The sequence below is a fragment of the Chinchilla lanigera genome, unplaced genomic scaffold, assembly GCF_000276665.1.
Source record: "Chinchilla lanigera isolate Chin_1 unplaced genomic scaffold, ChiLan1.0 scaffold00027, whole genome shotgun sequence".
In the NCBI taxonomy this organism is placed as follows: domain Eukaryota; kingdom Metazoa; phylum Chordata; class Mammalia; order Rodentia; family Chinchillidae; genus Chinchilla; species Chinchilla lanigera.
In genome coordinates this window covers 1,544,714-1,571,088 of record NW_004955428.1, presented here as the reverse complement: position 1 = coordinate 1,571,088, position 26,375 = coordinate 1,544,714, and the positions used below count along the sequence as shown (strand labels likewise).

Sequence of the window (26,375 nt, the reverse complement as noted above, 5' to 3'; positions counted from 1 at the left end):
TAACCAAGAATATTAAACTCAGAGCCAAAAAGCAGGAGAAGAAACATCCCTTTTTTGCTTGTTGTAGACTTTTTGCTTGTTGATTTCTTACAGGGTGGAGGAGCTTGAATGAGACGTGGGTCAGTGTCTGCTCTCCTAGTCACCAGCCTGGTTAGCAGAGCAGTTACTTAAATTCTCTTAGTCTCAATTTCCTTATATGCAAGAAGAGAACTTTAAAAAGATGATCATTAAGATTCCTCCTTGAACTAAGGTTTGATCAGGATGGTTATTTGGTTACATACAATGTGCAAATTGTGAGGTGGCCTGGGATGGGAGAAGTCTTGGAATTAATGCTTCATTTTATCCTCATGAAAAGAAAGGACTTGGATTTGAAGATATCTCGGTCCTGTCTTCCATCTGATACACAGCCCAGGAGAGTTTGATAGAGCTCCCTCCCAAGTTCTGCCAGATGGATTTATTTCATTGGAAGGGTTCCAGATGGGTTTCATCTTCCCAGGATTTACCCATGAAATGAGACACAGACCCTTGAATCACTAGGTCCTAAGCACTGCTTGTTGGGTTGTATGTTGGCCAGTTAAGCCTCAGTGTCATGAATAAGGAGAAGAGCCTGCTATAAAAAGGAAGAGTTGAGAAATCTGTGTTGTGACTGAAGACAAGGTGCCTCTGCTACCACCCTATTCCTGTTTTCCACCTCTCCTATGGGGATAAAAGTGCTTGCTCCTGTACACGTATTTGTTTCATTTAAAACAAAAAGTCAGCTGAAATGCAGCTCAGTGGTGAAGCATGTGTTCAGTATGCATGAAGCCCTCAGCTCCAATAATAAAAATTAAAAAACAGCAACAACAAAAAAAAGCCCTTTCTTAAGAAAGCCCCAAATGACATTCAAAGCAAAGAGGATAGGTGGAAAAGTAGAGAGAAAACTTATGATTACCTGGTTGCATATTACCAAATAGTGAAGAGTTTATGAGTTTTCTGTGAATCAGATACAAGTGTATGATAAGAAATCAAATGTTTTGTAGGAGATAATCCTATAAGACTCCATATAAAAAAGGTTAGACAAGCATTTTGCTAACAGAAATAAAGATCTTAACTATTCAGAGCTACTTAGGATAATGAAACAAATACTAGGGGATATGAGAAGAAAGATGAGGAAAGCAAACTTGTTAAAATGATACCTATATTCTAAGCTGTTTGGGGACTTTGGAATTGATTCAAAAGCAATTACTGATATGTGTATTTTTCTATCATATATTATGTTTCAGTAAAACATTTCCAAAAGCAAATTCCCTAAGAATCTAAAGTAAGCTTATAATGTTTTTTAAAAGCAGAACAGAAGATGATAACTAAGATAGAAATCTGTTCTGCTGGCTGCACACTTACTGCTGTTGGTTGTGCATATGGATAGTTCCTCAAAGGACGCTAGGGTTTGGAAATAAAGGTTGGCAAAGACCGAAACCTAATCTCCAAAGTCTGAAGACCTATGATAGGGAGTTTCTGTTAAGAATGCCATAAGCAATAGAAAACCCACCTCAGAGTGGCTGAAACAACCACTTACTTTCCTCACAAAACAATAAATATCTGTCAAGGACCATGGGTTTCTTTGCAGCTTTCCTTTCCCCTACCCTTGGCAGTTGGCTGTCATCCTCTTACCTCATGTTTACAGAGTGGCTGCCATAATCCCAGAAATTTCCTCTGTGATCAAGGCAAGAAACAAAGAACAGAGGACCAACACCCAGTTGTGTCTTTCCTTTTATTGGGAAAGCAAAAGCCTCTTCATTGGCCAATACTTCAGCACATGACTGCCTCAGCTGCCCTCACAGTGGGAGAGGGGAGGGGAGGAGGAAAATTGGATATGACCAGTAGGTTAAGCAATAATCAGTGTCTGCCACAAAGATTTTCTAAAGACAAAAAACTTGTAGCTCACTACTGTTGAGAAATAAGTATGTAAAATCTTTGAGGGTGTGACTCAGGACTCTGAAAGTTCCACTAATCGAATCATAAATGCACATTTTGGGGGTTGAATTCAGACACCTATTCAGAAGGCAGGTAGCCTAATTTTTCATGCTGAATTGGTGATAAGCCTTAATGTTAATAAATTTCTAGTAATTCTTACTATAAATAAGAATGATGTGTATTTCCCTGTCTCACCTGGCTCCTTTCATCTAGTTGTTTATTTATTTAACAGATACATACCAAGCAACTATTATGCATACCACTAAAGCTGAGTATACACAAATGCAGAGCCCCATCTTCCAATGACTCAATATTCTACCAGGGAAGGGAGGCCAGTGAACATGTATAATAATCATTTCTGCATGTTGAGCTGTGCTGTGTCCTCTATTTTAAAAAAGATATGTGGAAACATAAATAAAGGAGATGTATGACACAGAAGATAGTGTGTTAGCTTTTTGTTACGGTAGCAAAATACCTGAGATAATCAGCTTATAAACAGGAAAGGTTTATTTTGGCTCACAGTTTGAGAGGTTCCAGTCCATGGTTATTAGGCGCTGTTGCTTTGGGTCTGGCGAAACAGCACGTTATGGCAAGGAGTAGGGTGGTAATAATCCGCTCAACTCATGACAGCCAAGAAGCAGAGAGAAAAGGGAGTGACCAGGATCCCAGTATGCCTTCAAAGGCATATCCCCAGTTGCTTACCTTCCACTAGGCCTCTTTCCTAAATGTTCCACAACCTCATCATAGGGCCACAAGCCTTCAACATACTGGAACTTTGGGGGACATCCCAGATTGTAACTATAGCACTGTATAAACAAATGATACAGTCTGTAACATGATGCAGTGGTAGTATTCTTATCATACAAGTTATTTGGGAGACAAAAGGGGAAGCAACTAATTCTGCCTGGGGAATTGGAGAAGGCTTTTCCAAGAAGGTGAAGTTTACAAATTTGAGATTGGCTTGAGAGTTCTCAGATGTTATCTGTATAAAAGAAGTGGCATGGGGAGTAGCTTTGATGGGGGAATAATTGGTTTAAAAGCAATGGCTAATAAGAGAATAGTTTGCTTCGGAATGGTAGAGTAGATCTTCTGGCAGGCACTGGGGTGGTAAGAGGGGAAGCAGAGAGCGAAAGGTGGGAGGTGGCTGGAGCCCGGGAAGGGCCTCAGTGGTCTTGGAAAGAAGTTTGACCTCAGAGAGCCTTGGAATACAGGACAAGATATGTTATGTTTGTGCTCTGGAAAATCTCTGTCTGCAAGCTGAGAAGTGAGGAGGATTTCCTGGAAGGGAGAGGGGCGTGGTCATCTGGAAGCTGTGTTGGAGGGTTTTACAACAGCTTGATGAAAAATGATGACTCAGTTAAGGTGTGGCATGAGGTCCAGAAAGATCTATGAGGTAAGACTGTCAATGTTTGGTGACTGCTTAGATGTACTGAAAGACATTCCTTCATGGGAAAGCAGAAAGGGTCTCTGTAGCCAGTGCAAACGTCCAGGGGAAGAGGAGCGAGCCCTGGACAGGCTTGGCACCTGGGCACACAGCTGGGGTGTTGTCCTGGGTGTCCGCAGCACAACTCTCCCAGCCTCACTATAGCTGCATGGAATCCTTTCTGACAAGTTCCATAGTTGTCATTGTTTTGTAAGGCCATGGAGGGAAATGGACTTTTTATGGTGCTTGAGCTTCTCAAGTACATGACTAATACTTGAAAAAATTATTAAGAGACATCTTTATTTTTAATTGCACCTACTTGTTGGGTCTGTGACCCAATTAATTGCTCTTGTTGGAAGTGTATTAGAAGACCCTGTACCCTCTTGACCTCTCCTTATAATTATTGCTATCATCCTCCTTTGAAGCACTGTTTTGATTACACACTTAAAAGGAACTACTTAAAATACCCTCTCCTGTCTGCCTGGCTGAAATGCCCATGGCTTGAACTCAAGGACAGTCTTCTGAGAGTGGTTCTTGTCTTTAGAAGTCCAATCGTCCTGTTCCCTCCCTTTTTTACACCTCCCCCCAGTTCTGCCCCTGGCTTTTCCGAAGTTTTTTGTTTACTTTGTGCTTGCATAAGACTAGTAGCTCTTCTCCCCAAGGCCCAAAGAGCTAAGTTTTAACAAACACAGATAAATCAATAAATGTGTTTTATCAGTGTTGGAATTGCTGGCAAGCACCTCACAGCAAACATTATTGCAATTTCACCATCCTTCCCCTGTTCCAAACGTCCTCTTGTTTCTTCTTTTTTTAGATAACACTATCTGGCAGATCTTCATTCAAATGAAAATTGATCCAGTTGACTCATCCAAATACAGGTGGTGACTGTATTTGGGAGACAAGTCTAACTAAATTGTGCGAAATAATATTTTTTCTTCTGCTGCTGTCTCTGACCAGTGGTCTGAGCGTTTTTTATCTGCTTGGATCTTGTGTAAAATTCTCCCTGCTATTTAATTACCGCCACATGGTGTGCGGACTGTGCTTTAAGAAGATTCACCATAATTTACTGAGATGAAGGATGAGACATTAACTCAGCGGATTGCTTGTCTTGTTCTTGGGAGTGAGCTTCAGACCGATGTTCCCTTGGAAATATCCCCTTTCTTCTTTTTAGCGTTCTGTCACCCCTCTCCTTCACTGTCTGCAGAAGGGGTGTTTATAGTATAATCCATGACAGCTCATGGAAAAGAAATATGGGCAAGAAAATTAAAGTTAAACCTATGGAGGATAATGAGAAAATACATTTTTAAGATAAGAAGACAGTGTGTTAATGTCCACTTGTTTCATTCACCGTTGTGAGTTATGTGCACACAACTCACAGCAGTCATCATTTTCCCAAATGCTATGAGACTTTTCGGGAAATTCTAGTTGCGCAGTCGCACACTGAGAGTCTTGTGGGAAGCAGCAGGCAGTAGCCATCGCTCAGTCTGGGTAGTATAATCCCTTGTTAAGAATTTTGCACAGCATAGAACATAGAGCAAAGCGTCATCAAGGGCAGTGAAAGAATATTTCCTTTCGAAGGACTGGAACATTTATTTTCACACTGGAATCCAAGATTTAGAAGGTTGTATGTACTGTTTGTTGGCAAGAGTTTGCATCTCTGGAATTTTAGCACACAACTCAACCATTCATTCATTCACCAAGTACTAATTGAATACCTACTGCATACTGGGCATAGTGCTATCAAGCCCCGGAGTGATGAAAGAGAGCACTGCAGATATGACTGGAATTGGACCCTACCTGCCTCCGCAGCTGTCATAGATAGTCTTCTCAGAGTCAGAAAGTGAGCCTGAAGTCCAATTCCTGGGACCTGTTTGTAGTTACTAGTCACCTTCACTAGGAAGTCTCTGGTGAAGCCCTCAGTTTTGATTAAAATGAAATTGTTCATGTCGCCTTGTTAGTTTTTCATGATGCTTTGTTCTCTTGCCCCAGAAACAGAAAAGATAGTCCTAGAGGCAGGAAACGGATTGCCGTCCTGGAAATTCAATGACCAGCTCTTCCCCTGCGATGTGTGTGGGAAAGTGTTTGGCCGACAGCAGACGTTGTCCCGACACCTCTCGCTACACACAGGTGAGTGGGGGCCGTGGCCATGGGCCCTTCTGCGCCTTGTCCCTAACCTCTCCATTATCAGGAAGTCGTGTTTCTCCGAGAGAAGTTACAGAACTGGTGGAAGCATGCTTCATCTGACCTTTGCCAGCCTTTTTACCTGGCATTTTTAAATAAAACCCTGGAAAGGCTTTTTAAAAAAAAAAAAAAAATTGAAAAGTGTGTTGATTTCAAGAGGGGCAGAAGAAAAGGTGAACATATAGGCACATCTGGGTAAACTTTCTGGGCTCTCTAGAGGATGTATTGATCTCATCTTAAAGATGCAGGGAATGGACCACACCCACTTCCTTACTGTGATGAGAGCAGTGTGGGGGGCGGGGGGAATATCCTTGGTGGAGAAGCAGTTTCCGCCTTTATCTACATCTGACAATGGACAGAGAGTGGTTGATTATAAGTGTCAGGAAAAGGAAGGCAACCAAACAAATAAGGAGTGAAGAGGGAATAAAAACCCTATGAGTTAAAACAAGTGAAGACCAAAACACATAAGGTAAAATCAATAGTAAACGAAAAATAACATGGAAATACAAGGAGTGGGGATATTGCTCAGCAGTAAAGGAAGTGTTTAGCATGTATAACACTCAGGTCTCCATCCCCAGCACCCCCCCCAAAGAAGATCAATAAAATCAAATATTTCAAACTTCACATTTTAAATCAAGTTTATAAAATACCCAAATACTGTATATCTTATTTCTACAAAATACACAAAAAATGAAAAATTAAAGTTTTGTACATCACACAGAATAAAGCAAAATAGGCCAGGGGTGGTGGTATATGCCTGTGATCTCAGCACTCTGGAGGCTGAGACAGGAGGATTGTTGCGAGTTTGAGACCAGCCTGGGCTACACAGTGAGCTCAAGGCCAGCCCGCACTGCACTGCAAAAAGACCCCGCCCCCCAAAAAAGCCAGAATAAAACAAGATGAAGAGCTTTATTAGAACAGGATGAATTTTTTCCTTTTATATATTTTCAGTATTTTTAATCTTAACTGTTTACCAGTCCAAGTATTTAAACAGGATAACTGAGAGTTATATTTTTCATTAATTTTTAGAAGATAATGTAACAGAAAATATAAAAACAACAATTTTAGCAAATGTATTCAGTATAAGAATGCTGGTTGAAATGACACCTCAAACAACACTCAGGAGAGTCAATATGTAAACACACACTGCCCAAGTGACACTCAAGGTAAACTGTTAAGTGGCTAAATTCTGCTATAAACAAAATCTAGTCATATACTTAGCAACAAAGAGAACTATAACATGTTTTAACAACTGGAGTTTTATCGGCCACATTCCCTGAGCATCCTCAATGAAATTTAAAATAGCCAAGGATCAATAAAATGGCTTACTTAATTGGATCAATAAAAATTCAAATACCAGACATGAAGAAGGAATTAAAAAGAACACTTCCTATTCATAACTAGAGCAAACGGGGATAGCTCTGGCCAGAGGAAAATTATAACTTAAATGTTTTTGAATAGAAGTGAAGACAAAAATAAAAAAATTCAGCATTCATCTTAAGGAATTAGTAAATGAACAATAAAATGTAGATGATGACCATAAAACAGACTGTTCTCCTTAAGCCTGAGGAAGAAAGGAAAAAGGAAGGGTTCTATGATATCCTCACTGCCCACCTGTTCTCTGAGTTCTGTCAGATGTTGGAGACCACCTACACTTTGTTGTAGAAACGCTTTTCCTCATGGTTTTCTGAGAAAATAAAACAGGTGTTTCCTGTAGGCCAAGCCCAGAAACACCAAGAAGTAGGGATAGAAGATGAGGTCGTTCTTTGCTGCTTCTGCTGCTACCTTTATCTGTACGATGAAAGCAAAGCCTGCTCCTCGTACTTTAATTTGCTTGATTAATCAAATGAATTCAGAATGCTACTCTGGAAACGATCCTGAAACATTAGTCAGTTTTATGAGAGAATTTCCATTAAGAAATTAATTGAAATTTTTTATTTTATTTATGTGAAATGAAAATTTCCAATTAAATTATTTCACACAAGTTATTATTTTTCCTTTAATTTTTTTTTTTTTTTTTTTTTTTTTTTTTTTTTTTTTTTCTTTGTTGTTTAACGCAGGCCTGGAGCTTGGGGAAGATGATGAGGATGATTTTCTACTCCAGTTCTGTGAATGCTTGTTTCTCTCTCCTCCCAGGGCTCATCACCCCGCCCCATGAATGACAGATGGGGGCAGACATGGGTGCATAGGCACCCACACACTCACAGTATTTGTGTGTGTGTGTGTGTGTGTGTGTGTGTAGTTATGGTGGTAGTCCTGGCATTGAAGCTAGGACCTTCACGCTGAGCTCTCTCTCCAGGCCTTTTTTTTTTTTTTTTTTTTTTCCAATTTTTAGGCAAGGTCTTTTTAAATCGCTAAGTTGCCCAGACTGGGCTTGAACTTGTGAGCCTCCTTTATTGGCCCCGCAGAGTGCTGGGATTATAACCAGCCTCTGCCAGTATTCCTTAAACACCTGTGGTGTTCACCTTGTCAGGGAAGAGTGCTGTGTGTGCCAGGAGAAAGCAGAATGTAGGAAAGAAAGATCTGAGGACAAATAAACATGAGAACGCCAAGGAATGGCTCAGGAGGCATTAGCCTTGTCCCTTGATTGAGTTACAGTGTCACATGTTGCTTCCATATTCGACCTGGAATCAGGATTTGGTTTGGTCACTATAAAACCCCAAATTTCAAGCTTCCTACCAAATCTGTCCCAGAGATAGTCCCCTGGGAGACCTTCCTTTTTCTTTGCAGATATTAATACAGGCAGGAACTGCTGGATATGGATTTAGATACTTAGGGTTTCCAAGCATGACCTTCGTCCCCATTTGAAATGACACTTGAACCATCCTGTCTTTGGTACGCGTAAGTGATCTCTCGCAGGTGTTGAGATTCCATTCTCTGAGAGCAGTCTGGGTTTTTTCCTGTCCCTTCCTCCCCAGAGGAAAGAAAATACAAATGCCACTTGTGCCCCTATGCTGCTAAGTGCCGTGCGAATCTGAACCAGCACTTGACCGTCCATTCTGTGAAGCTGGTGAGTACAGACACCGAGGACATTGTCAGCGCAGTCACCTCTGAAGGCAGTGACGGGAAGAAACACCCTTATTATTACAGGTGAGTCGAGGACGGAGCAGGGGAGTCGGAGTTTCTCAGGCTCCCGCTTTGACACTTCCTGCCTGTCCGCTCGGGACCTCACGTCACCCAACCTCTTTCCTCAGTCATCTGCTGGCCTTCATTTTTAATATGCTCTTTGCTTAGATTAAGCTCTGCAGTTACACATTCTGCTTTCTTGGCATGAGTGGCCCTGGTAGAATTAATGGAATGAGCAATGGGATTGGCGTTGGCTCTGTGGAATGGAGCTCCCGAGAGCACCAGGGCTGTAGGGATGAGTAGCATGAGGTGTGCGCAGCACCCACGCTTGTAACTGACCACCTTGTGCTGCCTACAAATTGTGAGGAAAAAACAAGAAAAAACACACCTGAGAACTCCCAGGAAAGTGCTCGGAAGGAATGACGTACTGCCCGCTGGTTTAGTCCTTGTGTGTTGCTCGCTCCCGTTGTCAACCTTGAATTGATATTTGGCTCGGTCCCAAGAAACCCCAGAGCTTGTGCCAGAGATTTGGCGGGAACTTGTTTTTGCAAAGCATCTCTGTGGATGGCCAGCATCTAGCAGGAGTTGTCACCAATAGGTGTGACATTGGGCACCCTGTGTGTACTTGCCTTGCTACATGGGAAGGGTTAGAGCCAGAGAGAACTCCGGGGTGGGCAGCGTGCTCAGCTATCGATGGACCAGTACGGATACCTTGGCACCACTGCCCTGCGTCTCTTGGCCCAGGGGAATCAGTTAGGAGACACATAGCATCTGGAATCTGTAGTTTTTAATTAACTTTATGATTACTTAGCATCATTATAACACGTATGGGACTGGCATATTATGCTGGCACCTAATCTCTTTGGCACAGCGACTGCTTCAGAGGGGTCCCAAGAAGCAGAATTTTCTAGCCCAATAGCCTCTGGTGGAGAGAAAATGTATGCAAAGCTCTAGTTTCCTTGAGAGTGCTATATACAAATGAGTAGAGCACATTTAGAAATATGTCTCACTCCTCTCTCTTCCCTCTTTTCTTCCCTCCTTTCCTGTAGTTGTCACGTGTGTGGATTTGAGACCGAGCTCAACGTGCAGTTTGTCAGCCACATGTCACTCCACGTGGACAAGGAGCAGTGGATGTTTTCCATCTGCTGCACTGCCTGCGACTTCATCACCATGGAGGAGGCGGAGATAAAGGCTCACATTGGCACCAAGCACACAGGTGACCATTCCTGTCGGTCCTCCCGCCCTACTCCGTACCCCGCACCCCGAGTGTCTGCTTCGTGGCAGAGGCACCACTGCTGCCATGAGACGTGGACCTCACCTTTGCCCTGTAGTCATAATGCTAAGCCTGGCTCAGCCTGGGCCTCCCTCACCTGAAAGATTCCCAAATACAGAGGCTATGGAGTGGTGCAGACCTTGTTCTAAGCTCTTTTTTTCCCCTAGTCCTGAGGACTGAAACTGGTGCTTTCTCACTGAACTACTTCCCAGTCCTTTTTTTATTTTTTATTTTGTAACAGGGTCTTGCTAAGTCTCTAAGTTGCCCAGGCTGGGCTCGGACTTGTGATCCTCCTGCCTCAGCATACCAAAGTACTGGGACTACTGGCGTGCGCCACCAGGCCTGGCTTTGCTAAGCTCCTTTGTTGTCCTAGGCTTGCTCATATGCCTCATAGCAACCCTGAGGTGAATACTGTTGTTGTCACAACACACAGATGGAGAAACAGGCTTAGCAGAAGTGAGGTTTTCCATCCAAAGTCAGCAACCAGGAAGTGACGTCAGAAACAGGAAGTAATGGTTTTCGTCCCGTAGCTGCTCTCGGTATCCCCACGGTCCTGACACGCCACACAGCACTTGGTTTTGAGTCTTTCTCTTTCACCTTGCTGGGGAGCTGCGCACCTCATCCTGCAGGCTCTGTTCCCTTCTCAGGAACCCGCAGCCCTAACACTCACTGGCATGATGCATGACCCATCTGCTGAGGGCAAAGAAACCAGATTCTCTCAGAAACAAATCTAACAAGACTTGGCCAATGCTTGCTTTTCATTCAAGCCTCTTGCCATCCTGGTTAACGTCTTCCATCTAATGACGTTAACATTTTGACTTTTCACAAAGTGATGGTTACAAATGACACCCGCGTGAGTCAATAGGGGGCATTTGCAGCTCTTACAAATGAGGCGCTGATGTGGCTAACTGTGGGCACCAGGCATTGGGTCAGCCCCTCCCATCACCAGCTCTGGAAGGACCGGGATCGAGGATGTCCCTGACACTTGTGCTGGCAATGTGCACGGCCGACGAGGTCTCTGTGTCTCTCCGGCCGCTCTGGCTTGTGGTGCCAACAGCAATAAAAGCTTGTTTTTGTCAGTAAATTGAGCAGCTATGACTTGGAGGTCTGCAGAGAGTCATTAGGCTGAGTGAGAAGGTGCTATTTTTACAATCGGTTGTCCGACCGTAACCACATTAGCACCGTGGGCAGCAGGTGAGCTGGGAAACCCACGCTGAAGACAAATTAAATTTGGCATTTCTGGAGTGGCTAATGGAGGCCAAGGCCAGACTCTCCCATTCCACTAGCTTTGCAACTGCAGTTTTTTCTCTTTTCTGTTAAACCCTCCTTCTTCTAATCTCCTTCACTGCAGTGTATGCCTGAACCTCCAGGGGGCCACAGCCCCCTACCCCGCCACCAGCCCACCTCAAGGAAACCATAGAAAGCTTAATGGCTCAAAAAAGAAGCCAGACTTAGGGTCCCTTGTCATTAATGGGAGCTTCGCATTCACGACTGACCGATACACGCTTGCCTCCCGATCACCACACGGCACAGCGGGAAGAGCCTGTTCCTCCTCGGTGGCCGGCTGCTTGCCTCGTTCTGCTTTGTTAGTACACAGTGCAACGAGTAAAACCCATTACTTTTGTCACTCAGTAGAAGCCGTTAATGCTGCTGCTATAAGATTAAAACGCATTTTGTAAGCCAGGGCCCTGCAAAGCATTTTTTACAGGGGTGCATACTAACTGTTTTAGGCTCTCAGGCCGTGTGGTTTTGGTCATTATGACTCAACTCTGCTGCTGGAACATGAGAGTAGTCATAAATGATACAAAAATGAATGGTCATATGCCAATAAAACTTTATTTACAAGAACAGGAAGTTAGTTTGAGGCCAAGGGCTATGCAAGCTAAAGGTTTCACAGCGAAGGTTTCCTATATTTAGTGCTGTTAGAAGGTGTTTGACACAAAATCTATCAATCTACAGCTGAACATAAATAAGCTATATTATTGCAAAGTTATTATATAAAACAACAGTAATGCTGTGTAACATATGCTAAAAACATACATTCCTAGAATAGGAAGCTTGATCAAGTCACTGCTGACTGTGGCTTCCTGCCCAGGGTGAGGAGTGATGGATGGATGCATAAGCTCATCCCCACACCGATGGCCAGCGGGAGGGTCACTTGCACATGGTCCGTAGTGTGGAGGGAGGCACCTGTGGTATTCTAGATCTGGATTCTAGATCTAGGTCCCCATGAAATAGTATTGTGGTATAGAAGGAACACAGTACAGGATTCTATACTATCATTTAAGGTGATCAATTCATAAATAGTTTCATGAATTTTTCAAGAGCCCACTATGTACCGAGTATGTAAGACAACATGGAAATGGTGTTAGTATTATATTTTATAAATATTATACATTAAATTTTATGGTAGAACATAGTAATAATAAATCGCTGCTAAGATGCTTACCGTGACTAGACATTGTTCTATGTGATTAACACATAAAAAAACATTTAATTCTCACAATCACCATAGGAGGCAAGTGTTGATATTATCCCCACTTTACAGATGTGATAATTGAGGCACAAAATTGTGTACCTTATCCAAGGTCATATAACTACTCATGTGGGATTCAAACTCAGGTATTCTAGATCTGAATTTCTTAATTATTTATGCAACAAATGACAACATGTAGAAATAGAGATGTTTGGTCTTTTTGTTTGTTTTTTGTTTTTTTCTGGTACCAGGAATTGAACTCCCAACCTTGTGCTTGCCAGGCAGGTGCTGTGCCGCTGAGCTAAATCCCCAGCCCCCTGTTTGGTCTTTTTTTTAAGACTGTAAAGAAATACACCAAAATGTAGCGTCGCTTGTATGAAGGGAGTAAGATGGCTGATAACTTTGTATGACCCCGGATTCTTAGTTTGTGTTGTTCTAAATTATGAAAAATTGAGGGGGTATTACCTGTGGGTGTATTACCTGTGCACAGGTGTCCTTCACCAAGAATCTTTGTGATGCCAAAGGTAAATCCCGTTTGGATCACAGCCTCGGACGTAGCGGTCAAGAGCACCTGGCTCTGTCCTGAGAGGCGGCGAGGACTGCAAGCAGGAGAGGCTGTTCGGATTACACAGGGGTGGGCCAGGCTGCGTTCCCACACTGTGTCACGACTGGCCGACATAGCACCTGGTAGCTACCCATTCATCAATTTAGGTAGCTTTGGCCAATGCCTTAAACCTCTAGGTAGTTAAATCTATTTTTAAACAGAGTAATTGGAATTAATATATTTTCATTTAAAAAAAATTTAAATAATCACTTGTAAGAGACTGCCAGTGAGACCAGGCTAAGAAGGTGCATTTTGAGAAGTAATAGTAAGGATTCAGGGGCTTCACTGAAAGTGTCCTGTTTGTCCACAAAATGTGGCTTGGCTAGTTAGCTACTTAGATAAGGGACTGGCCGTAGTGGTCCTGGTTTCACACAGCTTCTCTGTATCAAGCGAGGACCGCATATTCTGAAGGTATAGCCCCATCCCTCTTGTGGTCGGGAACTGAGGTCACACAGTCTGTCCACATCCCCTGTTCAGTTCTGATAGGAACAAGATTTTAAACATTAAGCTGAAGCAAGAGTTGTCTTCCCTGAGCCCTGAGTGTACGTATCGCAGGAATGGGGTTAGAAAACACTGTATTTTTCTCTCTTTTTGTCCCTCTCCGTTTCTCTCTCCCCTCTCCCTATCCTTTCCTCACCTCCCTTCTTCTCCCCTCTCCTCTCCTGTCCTCCCCTCCTATCTCCTCTCCTCTCCTCTCCCCTCCCCTCTCCTCTCCCGTCCCCTTCCCTCTCCTCTCCTGTTCTCTCCCCTCTCTTCCCCTCCCCCTTCCCTCTCCTCCTCTCCTCTTCGTGCTGTACCACACAGCTACTTCCCTGGTCCCCTTTTTTTTTGTTATTATTGGTACCGGGAATTGAACTCAGGACCTTGCGCTTGCCAGGTAGGCGCTTGTGCAGCTGAGCTATATCCCTGGCCCCTCTTTCTTTTTTACATAGACTTTTTTAATGGGCCAAGAAATACATGATCACTCTAAAAACTTTGAAAACAAATAAAAAACCCAAATAACATATTGATAATTTTATGCTCTAGTCATAACCCGCCATTTACAGCTTTGTTTACTTCCAGACTTTTATGCATATATATATAATACATGGTTTATTGTTTAGTCTCTTAATAAAGGAGATTAGTTCCTAGGATTTAGCATCATTAAGTTGCTTATCAACATTTGAAGGAACTTGAAGAAGAATCTTCCTGTGTTTTCTACCCTAATCTGAACTATGGGGTTGCATTGAATCTGTAAATCTGTTTGGGGAGAATTGACATCTTAACAATATGGGCTCTCCTACACCAGAAATAATGTATAGTTGGGGTTTATAATTCACTTTTTAAATGTATTGCAGTATGATCATTTCATGTGTAGTTTAAGAACCTCATGATAATATATTTCTATTTCTCCCCTCTCAGCCTTTATGGTATTGTCAAGTATTTACTTATATATATGTTATTAACCTTACAATGCATTGTTGTTGTTATTTTTATTTAAACTAAATTGCTTTTATTATCTTTTACACATACCTAGGAACTTGTCATTTTCAGGGCTTATCGCTGTATTGTGTAGACCCTTCTTACAACTATGCTATTTGCCTTTAGCCTTGAGGACTTCTTTGAACATTTCTTGTAATACAAGTCTGCTGTTGATTCATTCTCTCATCTTTCATGTCAGCTTTGTTTGTTTGTTTGCCATCACCTTTAAGATGTATTTTCACTCAGTGTAAAATTTCAAGCTGATAGTCCTTCCGTTGTTCCCAGGTGTTGCCTGCCTGTGGTCTCTTGCACTGCTTCCCAGGAGAACTCTGCTGCCATCCTTAATTTTCATTCTTCTGCAAATAACTCTGGCTGCTTCTAGATTTTTTTTTTTTTTTTGAGCAGTTTAAAATGGTGTTCCTTGGTGTGTTAGCTTTTTTCCCATCACTTACTGAGACACAATATCTAACATCCATAATTTAAAGGCGGCAAGGGCTAATTTGGCCCATGGTTTGAGGGGTTTGGTCCATGGCCAGCCAGCTCCAAGGTAGAAAGATGGTGGAAGAGTGCAGCAGAGCAAGGCTACTTATTAGTTCATGGTAGCCAAGAGGCAGAACAGGCAACAGTCAGAGAGGAAGGAGCCCCAGATACAGACCAGGTCACACTTCATGGCCTACCCGGATTTACCCAGAAGTGTGCTTTGTTAATCCTCCGGACAACTCCCAAGCCAATCAAGTTGACAGTCCACCTTAACCTTCAGACTCGGTGTGATTTTCCTCATGTTTTTTATGCTTTGGGTTCATTGAGCTTCTTCGATCAAAGGATTAATGGTTTTCCTCAAATCTGGAAGCATTTGGGCCATTTCAGACATCTTTATGCCCTCCTCACCGTATCAGTGACCCAAATTAAACCTATACAGCGTTGCGTGTTGTCATCCTAATCACTAATGCTTGTTTTTCATGTTGAGTATTCTTACTCTGTCTCATTTCTGATGGTATCTGTAGCTATTATCTTTAGTCACTAATCTTTTCTTCTACTGTGCCTCATCTCCCAGTAACCCCACTTGGTTGTGTTTTTCCATCTCTGACATTGTGACTTTTGCCTGTAGAAATTTCTTTTTTTTTTGTACCGGGAATCAAACTCAGGACCTTGTGCTTGCCAGGCAGACCCTTGTGCCACTGAGCTACATTCCCGGCCCTACCTGTAGAAATTTCATTTGGATCTTTATCTTCCATGTCTCTGCTTAATTTGTTGAACATATGAAATATAGTTGTAATGTCCTTATCTAAAAATTCGAACAACTTTGTCTGTTCTAGGTTAGTTTTAATTTAACTGATTTTTCTTCTCATTTGGGATTGTGTTTCTTGTTTCTTTCTATGTCCACAAATATTCAGTTGGATACCAGAAGTTGTGGTTTTCCCAGGTTGAGTGTTGGTATTTTGTGTCCCTATAGAACTTTACCTTTTTCCCAGAATGCAGTTAATTATTGGAAGCTTTGATCCTTTTCTTAACTCAGATCTTACTTTTCTGAGTTTTCTGGTAGATGTCAGGTAGTAGTGTGGTTATTACATACCACTAAGGGGCCTTCCTCCGTTTTCTTCCTAATGCCCTGTGGATTATGTGTTTTCCGTCTCTGGCTAAGGGAAACAAGTCCTGTTTCCAGCCCTGTGTGAGCAACTGGCACCATTCTCAAGTGACTTCTTTTCCTTCGAGCTTGGGGATTTTCTTCGCACACTGCTGTGACCTCTGCTCTGCTGAGTACCCGGTGAGGAACCTCGGTGGACCTCAGGGGTCTCTGCGCTGCTGGTTCCTCTCTGATGACCGTCTCGCAGTCTCTGTCCATGTGGGTCGCAGCAGACCCTGGGCTGTGTCTCTGAACTCAGGGCATCTGTTAGCCTCCTCCAAGGTCCCTTGTTCTGCCTGCAGCCTGGAAGCTGCCTCAGAGCAGGAATCAGAGCAACCACCGGGCTTGCCTCTTTTGTTCTGTCTCATGTTCAGGGCTGTAAAAACTGTTGATGGATATATTTTGTCTCGGATATTGGTTGGTTGATTGGTTGTTTCTAGTTCTCTCAGTAATGTCAGATCCACTGCCTGATATTCTGAGTAGAAGCTGAACTCTCCTGATACTACATTTGAATGGCCTGTTGACTTATTTGTGGCCTGTTTTGAGAGATAGTGTACTGTTAGTCATTAGAGCCAGACCAACTCAAGTCTCTTTTCCACATACCCATGCAACCTAGTCCAAGTCTCCCCGCAACCCCGTGCCTCCACTTCCTCATCTGTAAAATGGGCATAATAATAGGACTCTGTGTGTGTGTGTGTGTGTGTGTGTGTGTGTGTGCATGTGCACACACACATGCATGCACACCATATGCATGCACTTCATAAAATTGGGGGGGGGGAAGTATTCGTTTGGTGTGCTAGGAGCAAACCCAGAACCTCATGTATGCTAAGCATATGCTCCATCACAGAGCTCCACCCCCTAGATCTTTGGGAGGATAACATGAAATAATATATTTAAAACAGATAGTTTCTGGAACTTGGTAACATGTTCAGTACATCTTAGCTGGTATTATCATTGCATTTTACTTATTGTAAGACCTCACCAAACACATATCAAATGGATGAATGTCTGGCCTTGGCCCGAGATACCACACATGCCATCACCACTGGTGCAGTAGGACCTGGGATCCCAGCAAGCGCACCGTGGGAAGCAAGGCTCCTGGAGTAATGACACTTGTCCGAGAGCCCCCACCCCCACCCAAGTGCGTCCTTCTGAAGGTTTCCATGTCCCACCTAACAGACTTGGTTGTTTCCTTTTTTCAGGGGAAGACAGGAAGACCCCCAGTGAATCAAATAGCCCTTCTTCATCCTCCCTCTCAGCTCTGAGTGATTCTGCCAACAGCAAAGACGATTCAGACAGCTCCCAGAAAAACAAGGGAGGGAACAACCTGCTGGTCATCTCAGTCGTGCCTGGGAGCCAGCCCTCAGTGAACAGCGAGGAGAAGCCAGAGAAAGGTGAGGGAGGAGGCAAACGCGGCCTGCTCAGCCCTGCCTACTCAGGATGCTCCTGTCTGGAGAATAGCCCTAGGGAGGAATGATGTTGGAAAACAGATGCTGGGCCCAGGATCCACTATAATATGCACTACAGAAAATTCGCCTTTTCTTTTGGCTTGATCTGCATGCAAACATGGGGTGGAAGGATAGGGAGGGTGACATGAACTCTAGAGCTGTATGTTTAACTCCTTTCCGTACAGAGAGGCAGGGAACAGTGCTGGAGATATGCACCTGTTGGGAGGTGCAGGGAGGGGAGGAGGGGGGAACTTAGCCCACCTCTGTCCTCCCGGCCCTCTGCTCCATGCACCTCTACATCCAGCTTGGGTCCTTGCAGGGTTCGAATGCGTTTTTTGCAACTTTGTCTGCAAGACGAAGAACATGTTTGAGCGCCATCTGCAGATACACCTCATCACGAGGATGTTTGAGTGTGACGTGTGCCACAAGTTTATGAAGACTCCGGAACAGCTGCTGGAGCACAAGAAATGCCACACTGTCCCCACCGGTGGGCTCAAGTAAGGAAAGCAAGTACAGAACCTTTTACTGCGTTGTTATTAAACACCCTTCCCCTTCCCTTCCCTACCCCTTCCCTGGAGGTTTTGGGGGTCGTGGAGACAAGGAACTTGGTATGAGGGGAGTCAGTCAGGAACCTCTGCTGCCCTTAGCTGGACTGAACTAGTCCTGTCCCCCGGAGGGGGGCTGGTGTCAACAGATGTCAACCAGGGATTCCCCTTAGCAGATACCCCGGAGTTCAGGACAGGAAGAAGAGGTGTTGGACCATCCTAGCATGCAAAAGTGAACTCACCTTACACTGAGTCTTGTTCAGACATTATTTTAATGGACTCAGGCGTTAGTGTGCCCAGCTGTCAGTCATTATACCGTCACTGCAGTTCACCCTGTCTGTTTTTTGGATGGCTTGCCCATAACTTTGAAGTAAGCATTACAAGCACCCCATGTCCCTAAATTGGAACCTTGACGGTTTTACCTGGCAGGAGGCAGCCTCTTTCATACAAACAGCACACGTTTCATGCTTCCTGCAGACATGCCAGTGCCTTGCCTGGAAGATTTAGACAAGGAACATTGTCCTTAACCAATATTTGTAAGAAGCCCTCTGGTCCCAAGTGAGACCAGTCAGTTATTATCAAACATACTGTGTGTCTGGCTTGATATAGGTGCTAAAGGGCACACAAAGGATAAAATATAATTTCCACCCTCTGGAAATTTATGTCCTAGCACTACCAGAATTTAATCTTCCCGTTGATTTTGAAATCGGAGTCCCTGTTCGTGAGGCATTTACAGTGCAATAAAGAGAAGGAAGTATATGTAGTAGAACACGGAAAGACACAACTGTCAAGGCAAAGTTCTTGATTTATAGCTGAAATGACCATGAAGATAAAAGAATAAAAAAAAAATAGCTTTTACTTTACATAGACGAAAGAAAAGACTTGTTTCAAAATTTTTCCATCATTGAAACTAACAACCTGCCTGAGAAGTGGCATAAGTCCCCAGAATGGGTGAGGACGGAAGACCCTGAAGGATCCTGGGAGTGGAGCATTGAGAGCAGTGGGGTTGGTGCCCTTCTCAAAAACTTACCAAACCAACCAGAGAGGCAGGGAACAGCACCGACTGTAGATCTGGGCTTTTTTCACTCCTGGGCCTCTTTAGGCGGAAGGGAGAAGGGAGGGCTGTAGGGAGCGGGGAGGAATGGTGACAATAAATTCAACCAGTAGCTGAGAAATGGCTACAAGAGCTGATTTGGAAATTTGATTGAGTTTGTTCCCACCTCCCCTTTATAAATACGCTTACAAAAAAGGAGAAGAACCCTGCTCTTCTATGGATGGACACTATAGTGCTCATTGCCTTCCCTGTAGCCCAGTCGCACCCATTACCTTGTGGACCCCGCCAGTTGTGGCTTTGCCAGTCGCCTTTCCTCAGGGACCTAAGAAGTCCTGAGCCTCTGAACCACCCCTTGGGGAGAATGCACAGTGACCTCTGATGCTTTCGTGGAATCAGACACTTCCCGTGCGGTGCTAACCGTCCCCTGTGTAATAGTTTATGTTCTAGGATGACCAAGTAGAAGAATACTTTGAAAAAATTGATAATGCCTTCTGGCTATACAGTGAGTCTTTGTTTTTTTTTTTTTTGTTTTGTTTTGTTTTGTTTTGTTTCCTTTACCACATCATAGAAATAATTTGTCTGAGAGAGTGTCTTTAAGATAAATAACGGGAGCACGGAAAACCCTTAGCACTTTGCCTGAGCAGTGAAAGAAAGATGGAGCCGTGGGTCACAGAAATGTCCTTAACGTGAAACAGACTCCCGATGTCTAAATTGCTTTTCTGTGATGGAACTGCTTGTACTCTATATCCTGTTCATAATGCAGATCAAATAAGATTATACTATTATTTTTCTTTTGCCGTAGCTCAGGACAGTGGTGAGTTTCAGACTCCTCTAGGTAAGGCCCAGCTTGGTGTAGGGGTTGTGTGTGCACCTGACCTGGGAATGGGCTTTATATTTCTCTCGTGTGCACTCTTCTGTGAGCTGAGGTTCAAGGCTAACGGCAAGCTTGGCGCTGAGGAGGCAGTGCACGGTGCACCTGGTTGTGTTGGGCTCTGCTGAACACCTCTCCACCCCTCTGAGAACGGTCACTCCCGGGCCCTGCCCTGCAGGGGCCAAGCGAGAGTTGAGGCAGCCACTGGGGCATCTGCATTCTCCTTTGGAAAGAGAGCAAACACGCTACAGTTACATAAGCCACTGGCTCAAGCCTGGCAGCTTCCAAAAGAGAAACCAGGCAGCTTTTGTAAATACGCCCTCCCGACCCCTTGTAGCCCCTCAGGTCAGCCAGGAGGTTTGGCGGTAGCATATGTGCACGACACAGGATGGGCGGCCCGGGCTTTCTCCTCAGCCCGCTAAGGTGACAGAGCGGGGACTCCAATCCCCTCTCCCCAAGGGTGCCTCAGTTACTTGTGCAGAGCACTCAGACAAGGAGCCTGCGTGGCCCCAGCATTCCTGCCATGCTGAGTATGCTCCAAGCACCGTAGAGATTGCAGAAGAAATGCAGCAACGCCCCTGCCCTCTGAGAGTTTATGATCTGGCGTAATAATGTACTGGGAATGTTTTCCAGCTCCACAGCCTCATCCCTTGTGAGTAGAGGGGCTGTGGGTGGGCTTCTGCTCCTCCCATGCCCCTGTCAGGGTGCTCACCTTCCTTCCCTGATGAAGAATCAGTGCTTTAGGAGATACATTCTGGGAGTCCATATACATGTATAATATATATATGTATGTGCACACACACACGGGACACACACAGGCCTTCTCATCCTAACAACCCTTTAATAAGCACGACTCTGACCCCTGTGACTTTCTGTTTGCTGGAGGTAGCTCTCCCCCTATAAGCTGTTCTTTAAAACCTCTTAGCCTTTCTGCGTGTGCTTGGTGTGGTGCATGAAAAGTCGATTCTTTGTGTTGCTCCCATCTAGAGGGGAGGTCAGGAGGGTTAGACCTCTGCCGTGTCCGGTGGGGAGCGGGGAGGGCTCCGATGGGCCGGGCGGGGGGCTGGAGGGAAGCACCAGCTTACTTATACCTCGCTCTCTCTCTGCTCCCCTCATGAATGCTGACCTTGGTTGTCGCAGCTGGGAGACCCAGACTAGGCTGAGCAGGCCTGCGCAGAGCTGCCCGTTAGCGGGGCCTGCTCTGTCGGCAGTGAGCGATCTCCACCCCGAGTAGCAGGGCTGGGCTGGGCAGGCCAGGCCTCAGAGACCGGAGGGTGGGCGGAGGGCAGCCTGGTGAGGAGGGGAGAAGAACGGCTGCATGGAACCTCTCTGGCTGAACTTTGCTTGTGTTGCTTCCCCCCGGCAGGTGCCCATTCTGCATTTATTCCACCAACCGCCCCGCTGCCATGGAGTGCCACCTCAAGACCCACTACAAGATGGAGTACAAGTGCCGGATCTGCCAGACAGTGAAGGCCAACCAGCTGGAGCTGGAGACGCACACCCGGGAACATCGCCTGGGTAACCACTACAAGTGTGACCAGTGCGGCTACCTGTCCAAGACCGCCAACAAGCTCATCGAGCACGTGCGCGTCCACACCGGGGAGCGGCCCTTCCACTGTGACCAGTGCAGCTACAGCTGCAAGCGCAAGGACAATCTCAACCTGCACAAGAAGCTGAAGCATGCCCCACGCCAGACCTTCAGCTGCGAAGAGTGCCTGTTCAAGACCACACACCCTTTCGTCTTCAGCCGCCACGTCAAGAAGCACCAGAGCGGAGACTGCCCCGAGGAGGACAAGAAGGGCCTGTGTCCAGCCCCCAAGGAACCGGCCGGCCGCGGGAGCCCGCTCCTGGTTGTGGGGAGCTCCCGGAGTCTCCTGTCTCCCCTGTCGCTCATGTCCGCCTCACAGGCTCTGCAGACTGTGGCCCTGTCTGCCTCTCGCGGCAGCGGCTCAGAGCCCAACCTGGCACTCAAGGCCCTGGCCTTCAATGGCTCCCCTCTGCGTTTTGACAAGTACCGGAACTCGGACTTTGCCCATCTCATTCCCTTGACGATGTTGTACCCCAAGAACCACTTGGATCTCACATTCCACCCTCCTCGACCTCAGACTGCGCCCCCCAGCATCCCCTCACCCAAACACTCTTTCCTCGCCTATCTCGGACTAAGAGAAAGAGCAGAGACTGTCTGAGGGCAGCCATGTTCTGTACCAAAAACAGAGACAGAGACAAGGACAGTCAATTTAAAAAAAAAAAAACAAAAAAAACCACAAAACTTAAACACAACCCCAGCAGGTGTATGTTGCTGCAAAACCTACAGACCCTCGGGGTCTAAACCATGTGTACTGTATATCTTTAGTAAGGAATAGAGAATTGGCTCTGTGTGTATACCTATTGCATTGACCTGAAAGCTGCTTTATCCAATCTTCAGAGAGGTGACCTACCGCATACTCTACCTTCAGAGGCATGCCTCCCCAGCCGCCCACTCCCCCTCTCAGCCCTCCTCCATACTTTGCTCCGAAAGGAATTCTGTCTTGTTAAATCCTAAAGAGAGTGTCCTTAATAGCAATCAGCACTTGTAAGCTTCTATACTGGCGCATTTGGTTTTCTGTTGGGTGAATGGGGTGCGTGGACGTTTGTGGATTCCGAACGAGAAAGCCGTGTGTTGTGTGCCATGACATTTCTATTGCACATTCTTTGTACTGGCTTCTTTCATAGCGGTGAACATTTTTTTTCCCTCCTGGGTTGTTCATCCCACTGCAGTCTCTCCCTGAGCTCCTTCACCATCTGTCCCTCTCTATTTTACGGCTACAGAGTGGTAGGGCCTGGTGCCTGATAGACATCTGCCGTGCTGCTGGAGATTTCCAGCAGAGTAGAGTGCTGGAGACCTTGAGCTCAGATCTTCTCTGGTTAGGAAGATGCGAGGAATCAAGTGACCAGTCTGCATGAAATATCTCGCAGCACTGCAGCTAACATCACAAAACTTACGTGTTTTGTATGTGCACCCATGCAGAAGTGATGTGTATGGAGCACAAAGTGCATCATTTTTTAAGGGCAAATGATATATATATATAAGATGTATTAATTCAGTGGTTACCATTTGTTTGCAGGAAAAAAAAAATTGTATGAGTGATAAATTTTATGGTTGATAAACCCAGCCAAGGAGATTAAAAGGGGTTTGGATAAATTCTGGGTATAAATGCTCAGACTAAAAAAAAAAAAAAAAAAAAGACACGGCAGTTTTGCACAGTGCTTTGGTCTTGCACTAATTTTTGTTTCTCATTGGGAAAAACAGTAAAATAAAAGGAAGAAAATGTACCTTTCTGTGGAATGAGTAGAGTGTATGTTTGAAACGTTAGCCACAACCTCTTTGACATATAATGACACAACAAAAAAGGTGCTGTTTTGTCCTATGGTTCAGTTATGCCTCTGCAAAGTTCCCGTTGTGTTCGCAGATCCCCTGGCTGTAGCAGTATCCTCCATGTCATTAGTAATTCTGTATTCCATTTTGTTAACGCCTGGTAGATGTAACCTGCTAGGAGGCTAACTTTATACTTATTTAAAGCTCTTATTTTGTGGTCATTAAAATGGCAATTTCTGTGCAGCACTTTATTGCAGTAGGAAGCAGGTATGGATCAGTTCATAGCTCTCTGCTCATCTGAAAAAGTAATGAAGAATTTAAAAAGGAAAAAAGTCTTTGGCTGAACTTGTTCTTTGCTTGTACTTTTAAGACAACAGAATTTCCAGGATGAAACAAGCTGAAGGAGCAGGAAGAAATGCGCTTTGTATAATAATGGGAAGATTGGAATATGGAAGTTTATATATTATTTATCTATTGAAGAGCTGGTGTACGGGAGGAATGTTTTCTCATTGTGTTGCTCTTTTCCCACTATGTGTTATCCAAGAGTTGGGATTTTTTTTTAATGTATTTCACCAGGGGAAAATAAAACCATCCCTAATTTTCTTCCTCTAGTCAGTTTGCTTCACTAAAAGCCCCTGGAAATCAGTATCGTTCTACAGGAAGCTAGAAGACTGTACCTCTGTCCACTCCAAGGCCCCTATACTATTTCATTTCCCCTCTATACTAGCCCTCCTTGCCCCGATTCCAGTCGGTGAGCTGTGCTTCTCTCTGCCAGGCATCCAGCCGTGGATGGGCAACCTGCTCCATCCCCTGGCAAACCTGTTTACACTACAGAGATGTCCATCGGGGCAGGGAGAACAACCAGTTAGGGCAGGAAGCTCCAAACCCTCAGTCATTCTCTAGCGGAGACCTTTGCTTTTGGCCTTGTTTGGAACGTTACTCAACTCACTGTCTCAGTAAAGGACACTATCAACAGTTGTGGACAATATACTCCAAGAACACTGGGTGTGTGGATGGGTTGGTTCTTTTTAAAGTCATGTCTTTATCCCCATATAATGGAGAATGTGCCACTTGGCTAATAATGTGTTTTCAAAACTATAAGTTCAGTGATGACGGAAAAGAGGGCCCTGGTGATCCACCGAGGCTTATGCACCAGCAGGTTAAAAACCTGATAGGGTGGCCCTGACGGCAAGGACACGGGGCTTTCTAGCGTGCCACTTGTGCAATAGGAGGTCTAAGGATGGAAGCCTTCAGGAGTGCGGGGGTGGCGGAAGGAGACATTGACCGCTCAAATGCCATGCATTTCACTGCTTGCCACTGAACTTGTATTTGAATGACTTAGTAATGCTTAATATAATTGGGCAACTTTTTTTAGCACTTTGGAAAGTCATCAATCTTTCTGGTAAATTATAAAAGTTTTCTGAGTGCGAAAAGGTGTGTTTGGAGTTTGTTTGACTTTTTATATTATTATTGTTATTAATAAAGAAAAATCTACAGCATTTTTCAGACTCCACCTAGATAATGTATACCCCCAAATTTGGTTTGCAGTTTGATACTCAGGGAAGGATGTAGTCCATAGATATCCTTTCCGTGTAAAACACTAACATTTTTGAGAAATTCACCTACCGACTAACTTCAGTTGTCTTCGCTATGCATCCTTCCATGAAAGCTAGCTTATTTTCCCACATGGTAATGCAGTTAGGGTTCTCAGCACTTTCTTTCATTTATCCTTTTTTTAACTCCTCATATTATGTTCAGATGATCATACTGTCAAGGTTTGTGTACATTACTGAAAATTTGTATTGTATAAAGCTTTTTGCATTACAAGGCTGTACAGGGTCATTTTGACAGTAACTGGTATATTCCTTTGCATCTTATGTTGCATTGCCAATTTCTAGTGTATCCAGTTTGAAAGTATAATATACTCTAATTAAAAAAAAAAAAGGTTGGCTATACTCTTGTTTCTTTTCTTTCCCCCCTTGGTTGCCATCCTTGTCTACTTGTTAATCTGATGGTTTTGTTTTCTTTGTTCTGTTTTTTACTTCTCTGTGTATTTTAATTAGGTTAGTGGACCTCTTATTTATAGCTGTTACAAAATGCGAGTTTTGATCAGCCATGGCTACAACGCAAACAGTTACTAAGTTGTGAATGTCCCTTCCGTTAAGGTTGAGAGCATATCCGTCATTCAGGACCACGGCAGCCAGCTCCTTCCTGAAACTATTCAGTGACATTTCGAAAGCGTTCAGAAGCCTTACCCTCTCCTGCTTAAACATGAATTTATTGACCCTACAGCCCAAGCAGGGGGGGAAAAAAGATGAGCAATTTATCTTAATGAAGTTGGACAACTAGGAGATTTAATGAAGGGGAAATGGCATGTTTTGCAAGCCAAATAGCAATCAATACAAATGCAAGTAGTGGTAGTTCACCATTCAAGAGCAGGTACCAGAGAAAAAAACAGACCAAAAAGCAGGGAGAGAACACAGTGAAAAGTACTCTGATAAGTTAAAACAGTATTTTTCAAAATCCATTTTAAAGTTCTGTCCATTTGAACCTTCCCCATGAATCTGGGATGACTGATAAAAATATATAAAGCAACAGATGAGAATGTCTGCTCTGGCTCACAACTCACATGCTTATAAATATAATGTCCTTTACTTATTTCAAGAAATTGTGAACCACTTCACTCTAACATTTAAAGTGATCAAATATACTTTTTAAAAAATGAGATAATGTAGAAGCCATTTTGTAAACGATCAGTCACTAATCAAACACTACTTTCTCATTTTTCTTCATTCAGTAACTATTTTTCAGATGACTCAAACATTCTTTTATTAGATAATACCAGCTTTGTTTTGGGGTGGCTGGTGCTTACTGAAAGTGTTACAAATAAGGCAGATTTCTTTGATTTTTGCTAAGGCTACAGCCATGAACATCTTATTTTTTAATGCACATTTTTCCCTTAGACTCTACAGCTACCTTGCATGTTTCCTGTGATTGAGGGTAACCAGCAATGTAAAGAAGATAATCATCAGTTTGGAAAT

The 26,375-nt window shown here is 44.1% G+C and overlaps 1 protein-coding gene across 8 annotated transcripts in view; it reads left to right on the top strand.

The window, feature by feature from the left end:
- Nucleotides 1-25,287, top strand: part of Znf827 (zinc finger protein 827) — a 172,885-nt gene extending 147,598 nt beyond the window's left edge. Inside the window, exons 9-16 of one of the 8 annotated variants that reach the window (XR_001234441.1) lie at nucleotides 5,366-5,503; nucleotides 8,476-8,647; nucleotides 9,673-9,839; nucleotides 17,264-17,455; nucleotides 17,829-18,006; nucleotides 19,544-19,610; nucleotides 19,911-19,943; nucleotides 21,346-21,364. Coding sequence is in view for 7 of the 8 variants with exons in the window: in XM_005386658.2 (XP_005386715.1) it covers nucleotides 5,366-5,503; nucleotides 8,476-8,647; nucleotides 9,673-9,839; nucleotides 17,264-17,455; nucleotides 17,829-18,006; nucleotides 21,346-22,165 (1,667 nt within the window). In the remaining variant the exon portion in view is untranslated. Of the gene's footprint in view, nucleotides 1-5,365; nucleotides 5,504-8,475; nucleotides 8,648-9,672; nucleotides 9,840-17,263; nucleotides 17,456-17,828; nucleotides 18,020-19,543; nucleotides 19,611-19,910; nucleotides 19,944-21,345 lie in introns of all 8 variants that reach the window. The other 7 variants (XM_013515315.1, XM_005386660.2, XM_013515316.1 and 4 more) reach the window with 7 other exon arrangements.
- Nucleotides 25,288-26,375: the final 1,088 nt, after the last annotated feature.